Source organism: Porcisia hertigi, chromosome 31 (genome assembly GCF_017918235.1).
Source record: "Porcisia hertigi strain C119 chromosome 31, whole genome shotgun sequence".
Taxonomy (NCBI): Eukaryota; Euglenozoa; class Kinetoplastea; order Trypanosomatida; family Trypanosomatidae; genus Porcisia; species Porcisia hertigi.
Genome location: NC_090590.1, coordinates 662,704 through 682,926, shown reverse-complemented (window position 1 = coordinate 682,926; position 20,223 = coordinate 662,704). Strand labels below are relative to the sequence as shown.

General features: G+C 54.7%; 2 protein-coding genes across 2 annotated transcripts; both read left to right on the top strand.

The window, feature by feature from the left end:
* Positions 1 to 3,213: 3,213 nt before the first annotated feature.
* On the top strand, positions 3,214 to 5,925 carry JKF63_03860 (uncharacterized protein; the record flags this gene model as incomplete). Its single annotated transcript, XM_067899857.1, has 1 exon — positions 3,214 to 5,925. The coding sequence occupies one exon, from the start codon at positions 3,214 to 3,216 to the stop codon at positions 5,923 to 5,925; it is 2,712 nt and encodes a 903-aa protein (XP_067755063.1).
* A 5,978-nt stretch (positions 5,926 to 11,903) lies between these two features.
* Positions 11,904 to 19,535, top strand: JKF63_03859 (uncharacterized protein; the record flags this gene model as incomplete). Its single annotated transcript, XM_067899856.1, has 1 exon — positions 11,904 to 19,535. The coding sequence occupies one exon, from the start codon at positions 11,904 to 11,906 to the stop codon at positions 19,533 to 19,535; it is 7,632 nt and encodes a 2,543-aa protein (XP_067755062.1).
* Between the last annotated feature and the right edge of the window lie 688 nt (positions 19,536 to 20,223).

Genomic DNA, 20,223 nt, shown 5'->3' with positions numbered 1-20,223 from the left:
TCATGGGTTCACCCTCTCGCCTGTTGTCTTACTTTCTGTTTTTCTGTTGTCGTTTACTCACTGACGTCTCGAATAGCCGCCGACCGCCCCCTCGCTGACTAAGCTCACCCCTCGATAAGAGAAGTGGAGTGGAGTGGAGGGGAGGGGGAGCAGAAGGGGGGGGGGGAAGGTGATTCGAGTATAGCACACACAACAAAGAAAGCGAAGAGAAAGCTAATAATTTATATACGACAATATGTTATATGGATGTATTTGGCAAGCATTATTCCTTCAGCTTGGCCGTTTTACTTTTCTCACACACCGGCTCATTTTCTCACACATCAACCACGCCGCACTTCGTTGGTGGAGCTCATTTCAAGTCCACACGGTTTGGATCTCGTTGCTCACACTCTGTACGCATAACCTGCGAGCACTTTTTTTTTCCGGGTAGCCGTGCTTGACTTCGAGAGAGAGAGAGTGTGTGTATGTGTGGTGAGGAAGGGGGAGATTCTTTTTCTGTTGTTCGCTTCTTTGGTTTTGATTTCTGTTTTTTTTTGTTTGTTTCCACATCTCTGTGTTTGCTGTCGAAGTCGCTTGCATTGGCAGTTCACAGAACAATATCCAATCACCCCACTTTCACATCGACCTTCTGAACGGACGCTGAGCTGTCTTACGCCACATATTCAGTTTTTTTGGCCGTTTATTCCCCACCCTCGCCCCCTGCCCCCTCCTGTCCTGAAAGGGAGAGGAGAAAGAAAAGCGAAGCGCAATAGCGAGCGGTTTGTACACATCCCATCATTTTCTTTTGTGTCGGTTTGTTTGTTTGTGTGTTTTAGGGAACGGCCTGGGGCGGTGGTGCCTCTTCCCCTCTCTTTTTTTTATTGTTTCTGTTCATCTCTTTGTATTACTTTTTTTTTACGCTTTTGCCTCGCCTGTGACTCCTCCCACGTTCGTCACCCCCCCCCCACCACAACCACCAACAACCCACCTCTTTTTTTTAATTCCACTTATCTTTCTCTTCCTTTCTTGTTCGAAACTCGTCTCTATTTTGGTTTCCTGTGCTGGTCTATTTTTTGTTCTCTCTTCCCCCCCCCCCCGCCTCTCCCTCCCACCCCTCTGTGTGTGTGTGTGTGTGCACGTGTGGGCATTGGGCGCTCTATCCGCGGGGCAACACCGAACGGTTCATTCCCACCTCTCTCCGCCTCACTTTAGTCGAGTGTGCCCATCCTTTGTTCTCTTGTTTACCCCATACATCTTTATATATATATATATATAATGTATATTTATGTATATATCGATACTATTATTATTGTTTGCCCTGTACTTTCCGTCTTTGATTTTTTTATTGGTCCCCTTTGTGGTGTTTGCCCTTGATCGCATTACACGAAGCGTTTCTTCGTATTCATCTCTACACTTCTGACGAGTCTCCTCCCCCACCCCACCCCACCCCTGTTGTACAAACCCCCTTTCCCCCTTTTTTTTTGATTACCGTGTCATCACTGAGAACTCCCCTCGCTGAGGGTGTGCGTTTGCGCTGTGTGTGTGTGTGATCCTCTCTTCTTCGATCCCTCCGTTTGATTGTTTGTTTTCTTCCCTTCCCTTGCGTCGTGTTCGAGGAGACCGCGACTGCTGAGTCGAGCGCACAAATCAAATCACACATTTTATTTTTCACATCCCCCCCCCCCCACCGACTTACCCTTTCATCTCCCCCCTCCCCGCATCTCGTCAGCCTCGAATGTTGAGCCGTCGCGTTGAGCGTTTTCCTGCTACTATTTTTGTTTCTTTTACTCTGCGACAAAAATGAGGTCTGGTGGGCGCAATACCTGGAGTGGTGTCGGCAGGGGTCACACGCGCACCGGCACCGAGGGAAATCAAATCTACCGCAAACTGCCCGATCACTTGAACCCTAACGATGACGAGAGATTTGATCATGTGAGTTCTTTGCCGAGGAGAACGCAGCCTCCGCATAGGCTGTTGGGTAACCCATTCTCGCACCGGACGTCAATCAGTGCTGATCGCACGTCAGACTGCACACACCCCTCTGGTGCAGCGGCATGCTCCCCCCTCAACGACAACACCGCGAACTCGCCGTCGCAGTCGTTTCACAACTTTGATCGATGCAAGGACCATGGAGTCCCCATCCCTGTACAGGTTGACTCGACAAATCTCCATTGGACTAGCATGTGCCAGGAAGTGCCAGCCTACTCACACCACCATTTCCGAGCTGGGACAGATGTTCGCACTCCGCAGTCTTGTAGCACGAGCCACGCTCAGAGCGGCGTCGGCTTTCACACGACTGCACCCGCACCCCTGTCGTCTCCGCCGGCTGCCTCGTGTTTGGTATGGGGTTCCAACAACGGCGGCTACCCATGCGTCAATTTAATTGGGGATGTTGCTGTGGCTGCAGGTTGCGGTACTGTGTCGGGCGTGAAGGAGGGAGAGGGCATTATGGTTCGGCCGCAGTTTCTCCAGATGCTTCTTCAGCAGCAGAACCAACCACAACACACGATGGCCCTGAACGGCTTCACACCCTCCAGTGCTCCGAGGATGGATGCACCGAGAGTACCGAGCAACACGTCTGCTCTCGGCAGTGCTGCAATAGTGTCCAATACGGACGCATCTCGGATGCAACTCCTAAGTGACGGTGTAGCCAGCACAGCCCAGCTGCCGCTTCCCACACCACCCCAGCAGAAGCAGCACCTCGGCTCCAGCCAGCCACCGCTGTCTTTTCCGTTTACGGACCCGGTTCTAGAGGCCTCTCACCTGAACAAGACCATCGGTGTAAACAACAGGAGGACAGCACATTGTCACAGTACCTGCAGCGCCAACAGAATCTACGGCGAACCCCAAAAGCAAGGCAGGAGAGCGCCTGCATCGGCGGAGAGTAGCCGTGGCACCAACCCAGAATCAGGGTTGTCCACCTCGCCAGACACGACAAAACTTTATCACCACCACTGCGTGTGGTCGACACCCCGGACACCATCAATAAAGGGCTCCGATAGACTCACTCACATGGATACGTTCTCCCCCGCAACTTTTCTCGCTACAATGAGCCCACTGCCCTACTTGTGTGGACTCGCGCTCCCTTCAGGAGAAGTGACGGCGCCGGTCTTGTGGTCTAAGGTGGGAGAAGTGTACCCCGCTTTCATGGGCTCCGCGCTGTACGGCTCGCCCACCATCCCTTTACCGCCACATCCACTCCCACCATCGACAGCTGCACAATCGCAGTCCCCCATGAAGCCCTCGAAGCGTAGCGCGAATCTCCATGGAAGTCAACACATCGCCAAAGCGCCCATTACCGAAAACCTATACACCACCGCCGCTGATGTGAAGGGCCGCAACGATGTCCAGCTTGAGGATGGAAGCGACAGTTGTCACAAAAACAGCGGGGCGGGCGCTGCTGTCGACGCGGTCGTGGGTGAGGCGCACGCCGGGCAAACGAATGGTGAAAACTTTGTCGTTGGCGACTGGTACGAAGGCATCGTGAAGCGTTACAATCCGCTACGCGGCTTTGGCTTCTTGACGTGCACACACCGGCTGCACTTTGACCTGCACGCCTGCGAGAGGGCCTGCACTCGCGACGCCGATGCAGTGTACGCGAAACAGCAGGAGTGTGAAGTGGTGAATTCTGTGACTGCCGTCATTTCTGGCATGAGGGCAACATCGAAGTCCGCCAACGAGGATGGAGTAGAGCAAGGCACGCAGAAACTACAGGAGCTGGAGTCTTCCTCAAACAACAGTAAAGCACAACACACAGACGACACCAGTACGACACCACTTATGACCTCGAAGCAACCCGTCAAGGAAACCGACACTCACTGCCCACCTGCGGCTGTTTCGACGACACACGCAGGGAATGTTCACGACTCCGATGCGGGTGATGCCGCTGCGCCGCCGCCGCCGCCGCCGGAAGTACCGTTGACTAGTAAGGCCCACAGAACCGTCGTGTACAGCACGATGCAGCGATATCTCTCTCTCATAGACACGGCAGGGAAGGAAAGGCTTCCCCGGGATGCCGGCGACGAATACACCAGCCGTGCACCGGCGAAGGAGCTTGGGAAGCTCGAGCGCGAGCCGGCGCAGCTGGGCGACATATTCGTGCATCACTCCTGTATTTCCATGAGCGGCTTCCGTGTCTTTGCTCATGGCACAGCTGTTCGCTTCAGTGTGGCAGTGTTGAAGGAAACGGTCCAGGCGGTCGACGTCGTCCAGCTAGGCCTCGAGTCGGTGGAGTCGCTGTCAGTGAAAGCGCTTCCACAGCCTCCACCTTACAAGGTCACCCCCGCCGCAGCAACCGTTTTGCGATACCACCGCCTGGAGGCTGAGCGCGACAACAGGGAATATAGAGTAGGCGACGGCAAACCGCAGAGTTGCGTGGGCAGCACGTCCGTGCAGTGGACTGACATGGCGGTGATTCCCTCCCCTGCCATACCGAACTCTCTCGAGGGTCAGAGTGAACTGCGCGTTGTGCATGTTCCCCCACCGCCGGGGACCATGTCACACGAGACAACTGCCGTGGTGACAGGGGAAAGGCGCAACCACGGAGATGGCAAGGACTACGGCGTTAAAGCGCAAACTGCCAACGCCACCGATCCTGCAAGCGCCACCACGAGTACTAGTGCAGCCGCTGAAGCCCATGGCGTCCCTGAGTGCCTCAAAACACCCACCGACATCAGCTCCGTGAAGGACCCCGACCACAAAGCATCGTTGGTCGTCGTTGTTGCTTCACAACAACAAAAAAACTGTCACAACCCAGAAGAGGAACACAGACGCGACGGAGCCAAGGACCCCACGACAAAACTCAACTCTGGAGGTCGAGAGCACGGCACCTGTGTGAAACGCGTGTTACAACAGAAAACGAGTGAAGATTCGAACAGTTTTTGTGGCGGTGATCTGACGAGCAGCAGAAGCGATCAGACAAGCGGAGCCGGTGACTCCCGTTTCACCGGCGCGCAGACGAGCAGTTGCGGCTCGCGCAACAAGACGACGACCACGACGACGGATCTTATGCAATGCATGTATGAAGACACGGACAAGCTAAATCTGGTGCTGCAGCACTGCCTCGAACATAGGAAAGAAATCCCCCGCGACGTAAAGTGCACAACTTCACACGGCTCATCCGGAGGTCGTGCCGAGACCGTCTTGACTCACTGCATGCATGAAAAGACTTCCTCCTCATCTCAAAGCGCAGGTGCCGGCCACGGAGACGAGAAGAACCAACTTAAAAACAGCGAAGCGGCACCACTGGCCGCTGGCTCCACGGCAACCGCACCGGCGCGCACATGCGCTGCAACAGCTGGAGATGGAATCGCACCGGCGCCGGCTAACGTAGAGTTCTCTGCCTCTCAAACAAATGACGACACGGATTCGCCGGCAGAGCACGTGTGTCAAGGCGGCAGTGGCAGCGGTGATGGCAGTGACGAGGAAAAAGCCCCCACGACGACTACGACGGCGCCCACTACACCCTTTGGCAACACGATGCCTGGGTGCAATCGTGGACCGGCGCCTGACTGGACAGATCTGTTCGACCTCAAGATGGCCACTGAAAGGGAAAAAGACATCGTCATGCACAAGACAGACTTCAAGCTGCTTCCTCATCAGAGCTCGAGGGCGGCAGCAGTCACAGCGGCGCCAAACCACCAAAAAAGTGGTGCCGTCGTCAATGTTTGTGCGCTTGTGCTAAACATGGTGTCGTTTACTTCTGGTGCGGAGCTCGACAGCACCTCTTCGCCGGGTATCGCGGAAAACGAAGACGTCCAAGACGGCGACTCGCGCCCCGCCCAGAGGCTCCCCCGCCGTGGTCTAGGCGAGTCGAACAAATATGAGATGAACCCATCGTCGTCGCCGCAGCAGCTGACAAACAGCAACCACAATGGGGAGACAGACACAAGGCCTCAGAGTCCGCCAGAGGCTCACCGCCAGTGCAATCATGCCCACCCACTCTAACAGGCAAGACGAAGGAAATCCACGGCGCCGATGACAAAGAGAAGCCGCGTAATGATGAAAGAATGCCTGAGCTCGTGGTGGTGGAAGTGGCTCGCATGCCCCCCCCAAAAAGCTGGTAGTGCCGTTGCCATCCAGTGTTTTCATCGTGGCGCTGCCACAGCACACACAGTGAATGGCCTTAGCATCACGACTGTTTCCCTGACCATAAAATGCGTGCAGCCATTCCTGCACTTCCCCGCCTCGCGGTGGTGGAGCGTACTAAGCTCACACTTCCACAGCGCCACCATCAGGCGGCGGCGGCGGCTATCGGTAAAGTGCATGCAGAGTTCTTAACGCAATGGCGCGAGCGGCTGGTGGAGACCCCCCCCCTCCCGCTTCACCTGTATTGGACACTCACAAAAGAGGTGATAGTGTTTGGATGCAGAGCTCCGCAGGGGGGGGGGGAGGAAGAGGGGAGCACTGAGAGTGAGGGTTTTTTTTTCACAACCTTGTGGTCACCGCCGGCTGCAAGGACGACTGCGACGAGCAGCGCATACTCGAACATTTGTGAAAAGTCTTCACTGCCATGCAACCAGGAGAAAAGCCGTAGACTTTTTTCTTCACACTTTCCGTCACACTCAACAGTCCACCAGGTCTCGCAAGCCATGCAGAGCGCATCGATGGGGAGGAACTCCGGCTCCAAAGTGATCAAGAGCAGCGGACACAGCATGGGCGCCTTCAACATCCCAGCACCACCATGGTATGATGAACACATCTGTTTCATCAAAGTCCCTTCTCTACCCCTCAGCAGACCGCGCACAGCCGCTCTCCCGGAGGACCAACTCACCCCTAGAAACCCACCACCACCACCCCCCCGACACCCCCGTGTGATGTCATGAAAAACACTGCGCCTCCACAGGGCCCAGAACCTTTGAATCTCGTTACCATCTCCTCTCCCCTCCCTCAAAGACGGCAGAAACCTCTGTAGGCGATATACTGTAATTGCCTCAGGCCTGAATGCCTCACTGGGCAACCAAAGACTTCATCCAAGACAACACGCAGACCCGGACGCTGTTACCGGTTCCGATCAGCGACTGCTCCTCGAGACTTCCAGGCCGGCCAAAGCACCTGCCGAATCCACGCATGTGATTCCTTCATTCTCAAACCCATCGCTGGCGGGATCCCCCGACAGAGCGGGATCAGCAGTCCCCCACCGTAACCCCCCCCTCCAATGTGGGACCTCACCGAATGGAACCAGAGTTTTTTTTTTACGGTGGCCCTGTAACTGGCTTGTTCCTATCACTGTGTTTCTCTGTGTCCGCCTTGGAGTAATTTATCCACACTCCCGCGCCCCTTCTTTTTGTTGTAGGTTTGAGTGTCTCTCTTCGGCAAGCTTGACATTTTATTTTTTTCCGTTCTTGTCTTCAACGCCCTTTTTTCTCCATACTGGCTGTGGTCTGCTCACTCTCGTCGGTGGGGAAGAAAAGGCGAGGTCGGGAGTGTGGGCTGTACGTCTTTTTCCTTTTTTGTCTTTCTCCGGTGTACTTTCTCTCTCAAAAAATCGTATCTTGTGTGTATGCGGTGGTGTCCTCTGTTATCTCCACGCCTCGTGCGCCGTCTTGTCTGCATCCCGCGTCGATTTCTCTGGTCGGTGGTCCTCCTTTTTTTTTTTTAAACCTCCTATCTTCACCTTGGGGGATCGCGTCTTCTCTGTGAACGTGTGTGTGTGTGTGTGTGTGTGCTATTATCGTTTCTTCCTCTCCCTCTCTTCCCCTCTTCCCCTTCTTCTTCCCTCTCCCCCTTGTCGCCTTCTGACTTTCTTAGTGCTGTACCCATGCCTGCTGCATCTCTCTTTGCGGGATGAGTCCCACTCCTCTTCGTATTGATCTGCAGCCTCGCCTCTTCGCACAGAGACGGTCGCCATGGGAGCAGTTACAGCAGAACACAACAATCGTCGGTTGCCTACAAACACGTCACCATTATTTTAGGTACCCTCAACGCATATATTTGTATACATATTTATATATATTGTGTGTGTGTGTGTGTGTGTTGTCGCGGTTGTTTCGACGGTGCAGTGACCCCCTTTTGGGAATCGTATGCCCCCCCCCTCCCCGAATGACCTTCGAGTAATCACTGAATTGCCCGAGGTGCGGAGCATACCTCGTCTCCTCCACTGACGATTGACATCAATGACTTCCATTCACACCTCCTTCCGCCCCCCTCCCCCCCTCCCCCAAAGTTCCGCGCCCGCGTATCCCGGTGAGGCATTCACCGTTGTACGCCATGCCTCCTTCAGGACGGCGGACAACACGTCTTTTGCGCGTAGTGACATCATCACCGACGATATCCACGCAATTCACTCACTGCTGCCCAAAACGAATGAGCTCAAAGGAAAACGCACCCCTAATGAATAAAAAAAAACAGCAATTCACCCCTCTCAGCCAACTGCGGAGTCGTTTGGTGAGCTGCTGCCACCCTCCCTCCCCCCCCCCCACACACACGCACACAAGTGCTGTGCCACAAAAACTTTCTTCTATTTCTGGGTTCTAGTATACATATATGGATATATATATACATATATACCTTCGTCTACTTTTGATGTAGGATAAGCGTGGTTGTAGATGCCGCAGCCACATTTTATATTTTTATCATTTTTGTTTCGTATGTCTTTTTTTTCCCCGGTTTCTGCACTGTCTCGGCACTTTTTGTTGTTGTTTTCAATTGATTTTGTCTTTCTGCAGTTTTCTCTACGCCCCCCCCAAAAAAAAAAATATATATATATCGGGTGTGTCCAGGGTGTGCTGAGTTTTTACCTTCATAGTGTTCCCCCTGTGTAACCTTCTCCCCCCCCATCCTGTGTTATGGCTTTGTGTGCCGGTGTGGGAAGGAGAGGAAGGTTCCTTGTTATTGTTTTAGGGCTGCCGCGCTCCACCTCTCTCTCTCTCTCTCTCACAGGGCCATATACACGCGTATATATATATATATATATCTAAACAGGATGTGTATATATGTGTGTGTGTGTGTGTGTGTCGGGTGGGGGAGGGGGGCGTTGCTCGAACAGAAATGCGTCGATTATCACCATGAATATGCACCCATAACGATGTACGCACACACGCACAGTGAATCACTCTTCATGGGAGTAGAAAAAAAGAAAACAGAAACGCACGCAATGACATTAGAAATCAAATGACTGGATAAATTAAGTGGTTAGTCATGGATAAAGCCGCACCCATGCCAAGTGGCGTAGCCTTTCAAATGCTTAGACTGTGTACTCACTCGCGCACCCACAGCAGGGTGACAGAGAGTACGTAGTGGCGCGTAGAAAACGCATGGGTGCCCCTTTTAGATTGCGTCTTCTATTTGGTGGTGACCGTTACTGCGTAAAGAATTCTTCCCTGGAACTATGAAGCCTGATCCGCTGCTGCTCCGCTCAGGGTAAGGGCTCCTCCTCCCCTCCCCCTCTGGGGAAGTGGATGTACCCTCTATGCTACTCTCCGCCCTCACTCCTCTCGCCTCTCACCGAATCCCTCGCTCGCTCTCGCGGTCTGTTTCTCTCACCCCTCACGCGAATATATATATACTTATGTTTATATCCATATGATGACACACACACAATGTCACACAAACACACATGCACAATATGTATATGCATATACTTCATTATTTTTCAAACACGACACATGAAGCACGCGAAACTGGCAGACCCACAATAAAAAAAAAACGATCCCCTTTCTATCTTGCCAACGCTTTTGTGTGTGCGTGTGTTTACGTGTATTTTATTATTATTTTTGTTTCCCGTCTCTTTGTTTGTGTAAATACCGGGTGGGGGAAATACTGCATAATTTGTTTTTTTATGCGTGTGTTTTTGTGCGTTGTGGTTTTTGGCCTTTGCGTGAAGTGGTCGAAATCTGCACACCCTTCTTTACACGCCACGAAGTGAAAAACTGAAGGGGAAGAGGGTTGTACACGCACCGCATTGCTTTTTTTTTGGGAGGGTAGTTAGTTTGCGAGCTCGCGCTCCCTCCTGTGGAAAGTTTGAGCTGTTAATCGGCACGGATTAGCTCACCTCTCAGTAAATAAAACAAAACAGGGTCTTTTGGGAGTCGTGTGGCACGTCCTGACTTGCAGAGAACCGCTTTTGACTTCGTGCGCATAGGCGCCAGATAACCGCTCAACTCTGCCGACCTCTTTCTTTCTCTCGCAAAAACTCGTTTGTGTAGCCTCCTATACACCTACAGTCCGCCCCCCCCCTTGTTTATCTTCATCTTGAGCACGCCTCTGTGCATCTACAGAATCTCTCCGAGTGTCGGTATTCAGGGCGCGTGAAGTGTCTGTAACGCGCAGTGAAACACTCTCTCCCTGCGTGTGACGCTCTCCGTGCTTGCTGGTGTAAACACCCAGGCTCATCTCTTTCGATTGTTTTTTTTTGTTGCTGCTTGTTTCTGTGCGAGGCGTTACCTGTGTCTTCTCCCAAAAGCAGGGTCGTCTGTTTTTTTTTGTTTGTTTCCTGCGAACAACGGTGCAGCGAAGGTTTAGTCTTCTATACTTTCTCTGTGTGTGTGTGTGTGTGTTTCTCGTTTGTGGGGGACAGTCGCTGATCGAACGATGTACTGTGCCTAGCTACCCTTGCTGCTGCTGCCCCCCCCCTCCGAAGCTCTTTTCCCACTGCGCTGCTTGTTTCTTCTTCCACATAATCTCTCGTTGTATTATATATATATATATACTGTTGGCGGTGGCATCTCATATCATCTCCGTCACCGTTACAGTTGAACAGCAGACAGTCCCTCCCCCCCCCCCCAAAAAAAAAAAAAGGTGCCACGTTGACACCATTTTCCCGTCTCATCTGTGTGGATTTTTGTTTTGACTGTTGTGTGTGTGGCGCAGGCGTTTTATTATCGTTTTCACTTTTTGTTGCTGTTATTGACCGGAGACTGACGGTGGTTCAGCCCCCTCTACTCTTCGTCACGTGTCCCACTTTTTTTTTTCGGACCCATCACACGGAGATCAGAGCCGCGGTTAGGAAAACATATTTGCATTGTTTGCTCCCGGACAACGCACCGCTGATCTCTCGGTGTGGTGAGTAGGGAGTGAAGGTGATTTACCCCGCTTCCTTTTGGGTGCGTTGGACACCAGAAGATCTCCGAGGATATAATATTATATATATATATATATCGCTTTGGTCGCTTAACTACCCCACCACCACCACCACCACCACCCTCTCTTTTTTTTCTGCCTTCGTACCTAAGGTGATCATCGCACTCCTGCGTCCTTTTTTTCCCCCCCTGCTCCGTAGTCACCCTTGTTGTTATCGTTCCCCGATCCCCCTCTACACCGACACCCCACCCTGATAAATAAAGAGAGAAACAGACGAATACAGAAAGAGAGAGAGAACTCCTTTGCTATTGCCACAACTGCTGCACGTGATTATACGCAGATAAACAGACACACACACACACACACTCAAGTCCTAATAGCAGAGAGAAGTTTCTAGACAGAGGCAGAAGCAGCGTTACGGCGTCGTCTTATCATCCCCATTTGTGTTTCTGTACTGTAAAAGGTATTTTTTCTCAAAGTGGGTCATTGCCTCCTTCTCTCCTCCCCCCCCCTCCCTCCCCGTCTTCTCCTCCTCCCTCCTCCCTCCACCCCCCCCCCGCAAACCTCCTTGAAAATTACTCCACAGCCCTATTTTTAGTCCGTCTTTGTTGCTTTTTTTTTTCGATTCCTCTCTGCTTCTTTCTTGGTTTCGTCAAGTTTTTTGTTTGTTTTATTATTAATATTCTGTGCTCTTCCACCAACAAATCTTCTCCCCTCTCTTTGTGGCCCCGCCTCATTTTTATTTTTTTCTCCTTCCCTTTTTGTGATCATACGCCTGTGAACGAAGTCCGTACTCCCTTTGCAAGCGCTTGTGTATCGACACACGTGCCGTCTTGTTTGCCTTCACAGACCGTTGTGACACAACCTCTTTTCCCCGACAAAGGGGTTCGAGGCCGCATTTCGCAATGAGCTTCAATACCAAAGTCAAGAGTCCGGTGTCTGCCGACACCTCGGCGACTTCATCGCCTTCGGCTGTGGAAGCCCATCAGCACGGAAGCGAGTTCACCTCACTACCGACGCTTCGCACAGACGCCACACCATCGGGCGCGACCTTATCCCCTGTGAGAAACACAAGCAGCACTTCTCAAAGTGATGCATCCCCTCAGCGTAAAGAAAAAAAACTCGTCAGTTTCAAGGACAGGCAACGCCAGGGCACTAGCGCTCACGCTGGCGCAGGCTGTGAGTCCGGCGGTAAGAACAGTCTAGCGCGGACCTCGGAGACGAGCACCGCGTCTCCGCCTTCGCCATCCACGTTGAGTCTTGCTCCCTCCCGGGAGCCTCCCCATCAGCATTCCACCTTTAGGAGGACCACCGAAGCCGCATCATCCTCATCCTCCACCGGGTGTGTGTTTACGGCGGTTGAGCCTCCCAGTCGGGATGGCCGATCCGGCGTGTCCCGTGCACCCAATCCGATGCAAATGAGAATTGCCGGCCAGGGTAGGATTTCCACGACGACCGCCGTGCGAAGGGACTTGAAGGCGCCTACCTCGCTAGCTTTGCAGGCCTGCTCATCAAGCTGCTGCTCCCCAACGAACAGGCAGGCTAGCCCACCACACGCGCACTCCGCCAACCTCGAATCTTCGCCGTTATCGCAAAGTCCGCGCGATGCCTCTCCAGTGGGTACCACCCGCATTGCAGCAGTGGCGTCGGCCCCCAAACTGCGTTTAAAATCGTCATCTGACTGCTGCACCTCTGCTAACTCGTCGTTTGGCGCGATGGCGACGCAGATGAGTGGAAGCGACACGAAGGCACAGCGCCTCGTATTACGGGCCCCGACGATCATTGGTGGCGTGATAACCCCCCCCACTCAGTTCAGCAGTCCAGCATCTCCGGAGGATTTCCCCGCATTGCTATCCGTGTCGTCCCTCTCAACAAGTTCCCCTAAAATGAGCTTCAAGGACAGGCAGCGGGCCGCTGCGGCTTCGCGGACGCCTCTCATCGCTACGGGCACCGCTGTTTCAGGTGGCCTACCCCCCAGCGCAACTGCCCGATCCTCTGCTCCTTGGGCCACCCCCCTACAATCCACCGCACACAGCCCCGCGGCTGGGTCGGCCGAGATGACGCCTTTCCTTCCAGGGGCGCCTGTAGTGCAACATCACGGTCCGTCATCGGGTTTTCTTTCTTTTAGCACTTCACCACTGCTACCCGCACGAGCACCGGCTGCAGAGGCGGACCACACAGCACGGACACCGGGGAATCAAGATGATAAGACGAACACCGAGGGTACGGGGGAATCCTCAATGACCCGAACACCGTTACAACTACCGCTCGCCGAGCACGCAGCCATCCGGAACCCCAAGCCAGTCAGCCCCTTGCAGACTAGCGTTCCGCCTTGGGCCTCATCTCCGAAAAGGTGTGCGAATCTCGCACACCCACAAGCGACAGCCCCGAGACCACACTTTCGTTTCTTCGCTCAGAGATTACAGGCGCAGGAGGAGGAAAGCGAGAGCCGAGGTGTCATGGAGAAGAAACTCGCCGCGCAGACACCCGAGTTACACAACCGTGTCTGTGGCGCTGCAACGGTCTACGTCGATCCCGTTGACGCGAACGAAGGAAACAAAAACCGCACGAATGAAGCAGATAGCCCGCTAGCCTGCACTCAGAATGAGACCCACCTGCCCTTTTACAACCCGGATATCGGGACATCGCCGATAGAGTTCACAATGGCAATCCCATCTCAGCGGCAAACGGCGATGTGTAGCGGAGCTGCCTCACGAGAAAGTGCTATCTCTGTCGTAGAGACCTGTGCACAGCACTCTGACACGGCGCTTGCTGAAGGACAGCGATCGTCACAGACGACGCAAAGTGCAATCACTAGCAATCCGGAGACGATTCTGGGAAGCTTGACCTGTTCACATGACCCTGCCCGGTTCTGCACGGGAACACACACGGAAAGCCTCGAAGCAGCAGCATCAGCAGCAGCAGCAGCAGCGTCTACTGAGAGTCGTATACAGTCTCGACGTGGTTCTGCGGAGTTGTCTCACATGGCGTCAACGTCAGGCCCGCGACGGCTGAGCTCCGAATTTGAGCAGCAGCATTACAAGTGTGAAGCATCTGGCATAGCCAACTCAAAAGCTGGCGTTCGTGACCAATTTGCGCGGACCCATAGTAAGATTGTTGGTCGGTGGAAGCACAATCATCAGCCGCAGGCTTCGCAGCATGGTTCTTGGACGCCTCGTGAACTTGCCTCAACGAGCTCAACCCTGGGACCTGCCGCCTCTACCAAAGGCTTACCGTCTTTCAACGATGCGCACCAGAGACACACCGTGCGCTCACGCAGGGGGCAGCGCAGCAAAATGTTGGCTCCGGACGGCGCCCTAATCACCACCCCGCGCAGCAGCCACGTGGACGGCCCGGAGAGCAGCTCCTTGCCGAAGTCATCGTTCCCGAAAACTCATCAGCGCAGCCGCACAGTCGACAACTTTGCATTAATGGCGAGCGCATCTGGGAGTTGTGGCAGCGCTACACTGGGATCTTTCACACAGGCTCCTGGGTCGACGTCTTCACGATCTAGACTGATGTCGCAGCCCACCCTCAGCCCTGAACTGCCACCCCATGCGCTTCGAAGGGTGATGACAGCTTCACAATCCTCTCTCGTGGGCTCAGCCGACATGCGCTGCAGTCGTGAGGGGGTGCCTATTTCGCTCTGCCAGGTCCCACCTACCGCACATCTGGTGACTGAGAAGTCTGCGATCCCTCCAGAGATGCTGTTAGCGAAAAAGATGATGGATACCGGCGGTGTCCAGGCCTCCCCCTTTCTCTCCCCGCTGCCCGCAGTACATCCACGAACGAGTAGCCACATCAGTTCGCTTTCCAAAGCTCCTTTTGCGATGGCTGCCGTGCTGGTCCCGCATACGCAGTCAGCTGACGACTTATTTTCGACGACGCCAACGATCCACACGGACACCCCCATGGGGTTCGGCTCCGTGGATGAGGCGCACACCTGCTCAACGCTTCGGCAGCTGAGTGTAACGCACACCAGCGCCTACCCCTCCACGGGTGGTGGCATCGCCCCCATCACGGCACCTACAGACGAAGCTGAGGACTCCGATGGTGACTATATGCTGCGTACGGTCAATAGCCACCTCAGTACTGACAACGTGCTAAATACAACCACGGCAGAGCTGCGCAAGTTGCGTCGCCGCAGCACTTACTCCAGTCTCCACTACGGCACCATGACGGGCTTTCATCACAGGCGCAACAAACAACCCCTGGGCAGCCAGTCAGACTTGCGTCACGTCCGGCGCCACAGCAGAAGTGGTGTTTGGCGTCGCCAGCAGCATACCAAGGCGAATAATGGCAACGCGGAGGTGTCGATGGTACTCTTCTCAGAAACAAACGGCTCTGGAGAGGACGGCGCCCTTAGCCGGGCCGACAAGGAGTACACAGATGACGACGATGAGACGATGTTAGTGCAGAAGGGCAGCGACGAAGACTTCGCTTCGGATGAGGCGGATCGTACCAGAGAAAGGGGAGATAAACACGGGGGGCGCTTCCCAAACAGAAGTGGGGAGAGAGGTGCCGCGGCCACTGCTGGAGTGGCAGCCGAAGATGACGATGGCAGAGAAAACGCCCACCGCCGCACTGTAGGCTTGTGGACATCAGTCGAGCACGTCTTCCTTCCTCGATACGAACTCGTTCCAGAAAAAGCGTCGACAGTGCCGCTCACCGTTCCCGCGTCCCCAAAGAGTAACAGAAACCCCAGCATCAGTGCCGTAAGCAGCGACATGGACGCAAAACAACGGCAGCACTCCCCGCTGGGGAACACTCTCGACAAGAAGGAAAGGGTAACGCCGAGCCTGACACCTCACAGTGACCCACAGCCCGCTCACCCCGCGCCTGCCACCGACTCCACCTCCACATCCCAGCGGCCCAGCTTGGTGCTCCTGGGGGCCCCCAGCAGCAGTTTCGTAATGCCGACGCCCCTCAGCGCACCAAGAAGTCAGTCCATGTATATCGGCGGCAACGTGAGCGGCCTGCAGCCGAGCGGCCTTGTCGTGCTACCAGATGCCAACTGCAGCGGTGATGCAAGAGGAACTCCCTCTCTTTCCTGTAGTCAGATCCGCCGCACTTCTCCACAGGCATCCAGCGCGAAGCCTCTTGAGCCCGAGGATTACACGTTCGGCACCGTTGCCAGCGTGTACAACTTGGATCCGGCAGAGGAAGAAACGCTCCAGGAAGGTTCGTGCGATGCCAAAGTGGCAGCCCGCCTCGTGTTCGACGTCGCCAACGGTGTGATGCTCATGGACCCGGAAGACGAGGTGTCCCGGTACGAGCGGCAGGGATCCATATCGGTTGACGACCAAGGGAGTCCGCTCTCAGGGCCACCGGAGCAGAAGGAGGAATCGCTAACAAGGAACAGCCAGGACGCAAGCGATGACGAGGACAACGGAGGCGCTTGCCACTGTGATGCAGCCTTTATTGCGAAAGACTTCAAAGGACCTGACTGTAGCCGATATGATGCGAGAGACCTGTACGATCACTGCAGCCGTTGTCAGCGCCGGCCAGCCGCGTTCCTGTGCTTGCACTGTCTTGAGGCGGTATGTCCATCGCACGTCCGACAGCACCACTTACGGAACTCAAGCGAGTGCACACTCTTTCTGAATCTCCTGGACATCATGAACAGCTTCGACCGTATCTTTTGGTGCGAGAAGTGCCATCTGTTCACTTGGAAGTACACCGACGTCTACGACGCGCTGGTGGATCAAATCGCCAGCACGCACGGCACGTACCTAAAGCAGCCAGCACGTGACATCCACTGCGTCGGCTACGAGGTGCGACTTAAGGATGCCACCCTTCCGGCAGCGGTACGCCGTGCTGCAGGATCTGTGGTCGGCGCTGAGAGTCTCCCCTTTTCACAGTCGACTCACGCTTTTTCACCCGTCACAATCCCCAATCATGCAACATCTGCCTCCGGACCGGCTACCGCGGCAACGGCAGCGTCAGAAACGCCGCCTGAAGCCCCAAGAAATCTTCAGTTGGGCCCAAGCATGTCTTCACTTCCAAATGGAAGGTCGGAGTCGACGAGGAAGGTGGATGCTGGTCTCCTTAGTTGCACCCCCGGGTCTCCCTTTGGCGGCTCCGCGCTCATGCGGGCGCTCCCCACGAGTGCGACTAGTCCCTCCCCATCACAGCTCCCCGTACACTCGCCGATGCAACAGTTCCTTAGCCGAGACCTACTCGAACTCTCTGTTGGCAACGCAGTCACCGTCGGCGAGCCGGTCACGAAACTGTCTGCACTCGGCGCCAGCGTACAGGGTTGGCGTGCTACTCAAGAAGACGCAGAGGCTGTATTTTTGGTCGACATCCCCGCCCTCTCGGAGGAAGTAGTGAACCGCAAGGAGCTCCAGGCAGTAGTGGCTGCCGCAACAAAAAAGCCCGTCGAAACGCTGGACAGTACAAGTGCCACCCTGCACGACCCCCTCCCCAAGGCGCACGGCTGCTGCGAACTGAAGTCGTCACACTCCGATAAGCCCCTCATTCTGAACACGACACCACGGACCAGAGACCTCAAAGCGCACAAACATTCCTTGATGAGTGCAAATGGCGCAGGGGCTGCTGCTGCTACAGAAGCTGCAAAACGAGATGAGCTGGAGGTAACACCGAGGGAAACGATGCCAATGGCGGTGTTCTGCATGTTTGACGGGCATGGCGGCGATGCGGTGGCAAAACTGGCGGCCCGTCACTTCGAAGCGCATTTGCGGCATGCAATCAAGGAAACGCGCCCCGATGACGTGCGCGCTCGCGCACTTCTGTTTTTTCTGGAGGCTGAGACAGACTCCGCGGTTGCCGCGCGAGCAACAGCACCCTGGCCGCCTCTATCCTTGGCATCCGTGCAGCCAGGCGATGGCACCCTTAGCTGCACCGATCAGACTACTGCTGTGCTAACCACATCCGCATACCCTGCTGCGGCTCGTGTGTCCAGCCCTTCAGGGTCTCCTGATGTCTTTTCCGGTCGAGTGTCACACGCACATTGCCTCACACCCCTCCACAAGCCATGTTCGGCTGAAAACCTGTTCGCTCCGGACAACCACTCCCCTGCTCAGCCATCGGAGCCATTCGGCCACAGAACCTCTCTACTCCCCGACGCCGTTGATGTTGGTCCTTCCCTAGCCGATGAGCTGCGCAACGCGCCTAGCACTGGGTCCCTCTCCCTTGTTGTCCCAGTCACAGCTGAGTCACTGCGCCTTCACGTTGCAGGCGGCGCGCACGGGTTAGAAGGAGCCAGTGTGAAGGATACGTTGCCTGACACTGAAGACGCAAGTGTTTTTTCGAGAGGCAAGAATCGCCACTCCCCCAACACACGGGCGGACTACTCCGGCAATGCGAACAGCCTCCCTGGAAACTCAAATTTTTTGAAGCAATTTCGAAAAACTGGAGCAACGCTGGATACGTGGGATGCAGTAGAGGAGGACCTGCAGGACCCCATCTCCGCCTCGGCCAGCGTGATTTCACCCCTGATCGGGATGCACATACCGAGCTCTATCGTGGCCGCAGAGAACCTGCGGCGTGAGAGTGGCTCGAACTTCAACACGAACCTGGCTTCCGGCAGCACTGCCGCATGCGTATCCCCGGCGGCGGTGGTGTCGATCCCGGAGATGGAGATGCTCCGCCAATACTTTGCCAGCATCATGGAGGACGCTCTTATTTCTCTCGATGACTACCTGCGCTCGACACCGGAAGGGGTTCGTGGGGACTACGACAAAGTGGGCTGCACAGCGTGTGTGGTCGGAATCACCGCCAACTTTGTGCTATGTGCGAACATCGGGGACAGCGGTGCGGCTTTCTACACAAAAGACCGCATTAAGGAGATAAGCGTGAAGCACCGTGTGTCAGACGAGGCAGAGCAGGCCCGTATCCGTGCAGCCGGCTATGCCATTAACAATAATCGCATTGAGGGCATGTCTGCCGTGCCGCGTGCGCTAGGCGACTTCGACTTCAAGCAATGCGGCGGGGTGGGGCCGCACAAGCAAGCCGTCTCTGCAGTGCCGGACGTCACCATAATGCCCGTGCCAAACGACACGGATCGGTGGGGTATCGTACTGGGCTGCGATGGCGTATGGGACACGGCAACGTTGCACCAGGTTCACGTGGCATTGACAAACACCGTCAACGATCTCACCGTCTCTGGCTCGGCGATGGATGCTGTAATACGTGGTGCCGATCTCTATGAGCGCCACCTGCGAGGCACAGGCACTGATGGGGAGATTACACTGCTGAGCTTGCCCTCCAGGTCGCCCCCACGACCAGGCTGTGCTTTGCACAGTAGTGGAGCTGCTGGCAACAGCCGCAGGACCTCGTCACCCACTCACCGTGAAAACCTCGTTTTGAAGACAGGGACAAACAGATCCATCAGCGCCCACGACGATGAAGACGAGTACGACGCGGTGCCGCGGCTTCCCCAAGTTGATCCAATTCTACTCACAGCTGCTGCGGGCGTATTCGCACAGTGTGTTGCCCCAGAAGACAACGACGAGGGCATCGGTCTGGACAACTGCAGCCTCATCATCATCGAGCGGCGTAACGTGCAGGAATGATAACGACGCGTATCGCACATGGAGATGGGCTGGTGCCAGTACACGCACCCACCCCCCCCCCACCAACCCCCGTAGTGGAAGTACAAACATGAGCCTACAGTGTTTAAGCTCTCCAATTTTTGTAGTCGGCATCGCAGAAAGTAGTCGATGACGCGCCTCAACGGGGCTTCTCCCCCCCCCCTTTCCATTTTTATTGTCTTCAACGTGATCAGGCGGCCACCGTGGTACCCTTCTCTTTTTTTTTTGCGGAATACCGGCTCCGATCTTCTGTATAGTGTTTATTTTTTGTTTTTGTGCTATGTATGCTTGCCTTCCTCTTTTTTTTCGTCATGTTTTCCCGTTTTGTTTGTGCTGTTTGTAAGATGGATCGATCTCTTTCGTGTGTGCCGTTGGGAAAGGATGTCCTCTGTAGTCAAAGTTGTTTCAATGAAGACTTTCCTCTTCCCCCTCACCTCTCTGTATACGGCTGGGAACGCTCTGCGAGTGTATGTGCATGTTTAGCGACTGCTCGCTGTGTTGGGTTCAGATAGCGTAGGTACCGCAAGCGCTGTCTCCTGTCCATTTTTTTAGGTATTTATTGTGGGTTTCTTCGCTGAATCGATGATGTGGTGCAATAGAAAAGCAAACACACATACATACACACACAGCACCTTCGAAATGTTCTTTTTTTTGACAAGTGCTGCACAAG